Source organism: Plasmopara halstedii, assembly GCF_900000015.1.
Source record: "Plasmopara halstedii genome assembly, contig: Scaffold_3060, whole genome shotgun sequence".
NCBI lineage: Eukaryota > Oomycota > Peronosporomycetes > Peronosporales > Peronosporaceae > Plasmopara > Plasmopara halstedii.
This window is the reverse complement of record NW_020189964.1, coordinates 826947-828670: the sequence shown is the minus strand read 5'-3', so window position 1 is coordinate 828670 and position 1724 is coordinate 826947. Positions and strand designations below refer to the sequence as shown.

The window sequence follows — 1724 nt, the reverse complement described above, 5'->3', positions numbered from 1 at the left end:
TTCGCCTGCTCCACGGCTAGGAGTCGCTCCGACAGAGAGCGGTAGTACTCAAGGCGAGACAACTGGCGCACGACGTGCTTTAAATCGTCAAGAGCGTTTGCACAGCGATTTGCTTCTTCAGCAAGACGCTCAGCGGAGCTCCAATTGCGAAGGACCTTGTCCTCAAGGGCTCGATGAACATCACGAGTCACCGGACGGCGGTCGACTCAGTCGTCACCGCCCGCCACCAACTCTTCTGGGTGAGAACGGTGACGTCCGCTATCACGTGGAACGTCTTGTTGGACGATGTCGTCACCAGGGTCAAACCCAATGTCTAATGAAGTGGCGGGGATATCCCGACTCAGAAAACTCTTGGTGTGTGAGGCGCCACTTCGGCAAGATTGCCCGGTCGCCGTGGACGGAATTGATCGAAAAGGTCAGGACGTCCCACGTCATCAGATGCGCCGCGCTTCCCAGCAATAGCCACGGAAGTGGAAGGGTATGAGCTGAGCTCAAGCAGTGGCCCTGAGCTCTTGCGGTCGCAGACAAAGAGCTTGCGGGAGCGTTAAGGTTAGCCCATACGTCGCAGGGCAACAATCCGAAGGAAGTCGACGGCGTGCCTTAAGTTTTGCAAACTCAAATTAGAGTTGTCGCTCCACACGCACGTCCACTTTCTTGTGGCTCAACTGCAGGTTATGCAGTGAGGAAATTTTTCGCTGCCGTTGCACCTACCGCTCAAAGAGCGCTTCGTCATCTGTAGCGCTTTTGCCGGGGGCGAGCACTACAGGTATTGCCCGCGATGCGGGTACACGAGAGCCACCTCGTTGAGCACTTAGACGAGTGCGATAAACGTGTAGCGGAAATTCTTGTGGAACCAAGAAACGAGCTCAAAGAGCTTTCCGTGTGACCAGCTCATCATCCGTTCTGGCGGGGGGTAATGATGTGGACGCGTAACGATCGAGTTACCGCGTCTTTCGCTTCCAAAGCGGGATAAGCAGGGCGGAAGCCATATTTCACACGAGGGTCAACGACCGACCGTGGGACGGCGCGCTTTAGGGCCGCCTCTGTTCCCCGTCAAGGTTATTGGTGATTACACCACGTTCCTCAGTCGACGAGAAGTCATGGAACGGACATGGGGCCCGCAAGGCACGAGCAGGTCTTGTATCACGCTGCTGGTGCAGCTCGCCTTCCTCGTCATACCATGCGGGAAAAGAGGTGTCAGACTCATAGTCGACCATATCCTCAACGAGGCCACTCGGCACTGAAAGCGTGCACGGAGCGCGACGTTTGTGCTCATGGAGCCTAGGATATACATCCCCCGGTGCCGCGGACGCGCTGTCCAGCATCGCACTGCGTGCGGAGGACGAAGTTGGGGCTGCCCGTGCTCGCTGTCAGAACCAGCGAGACTTGGTGAATTTCGTGTCTTGGACACAGGGCTCGTTGGGCGAAGAAGTTGTTTAACTCCAACAAATGTATTACAGTGTCTAACGAACACGCGAGCCTCGTTGAGGCATTAATCGATTGGAGCTGTAAACAATATCAAACTTAATGGGGGAGGGTGTAACGGGGTTACAAGAACCGGGGGGTGCCACACGAGATGTGCATGATGTGACCACACACCCAAACAAGAATACGGTACGGGGCTAGGTAGCCAGTAGTTATGCATGTATTTCGATTTTGCAATATATATAGTATTTTAAGGAAAATTTAAACTTTTAAAGTGAGGATAAAAAGATAAATAAAAG

General features: G+C 53.9%; 1 protein-coding gene across 1 annotated transcript in view; it reads left to right on the top strand.

Annotated features, from left to right (window-relative positions):
• Positions 1 to 1639: 1639 nt before the first annotated feature.
• The window catches only part of PHALS_06681 (conserved hypothetical protein), a gene marked incomplete at both ends in the record, with an annotated part of 1079 nt that continues 994 nt past the window's right edge, over positions 1640 to 1724 (top strand). Inside the window, one exon of the mRNA XM_024720014.1 lies at positions 1640 to 1670. Coding sequence (XP_024585255.1) covers positions 1640 to 1670 — 31 coding nt within the window. The remainder of the gene's footprint in view (positions 1671 to 1724) is intronic.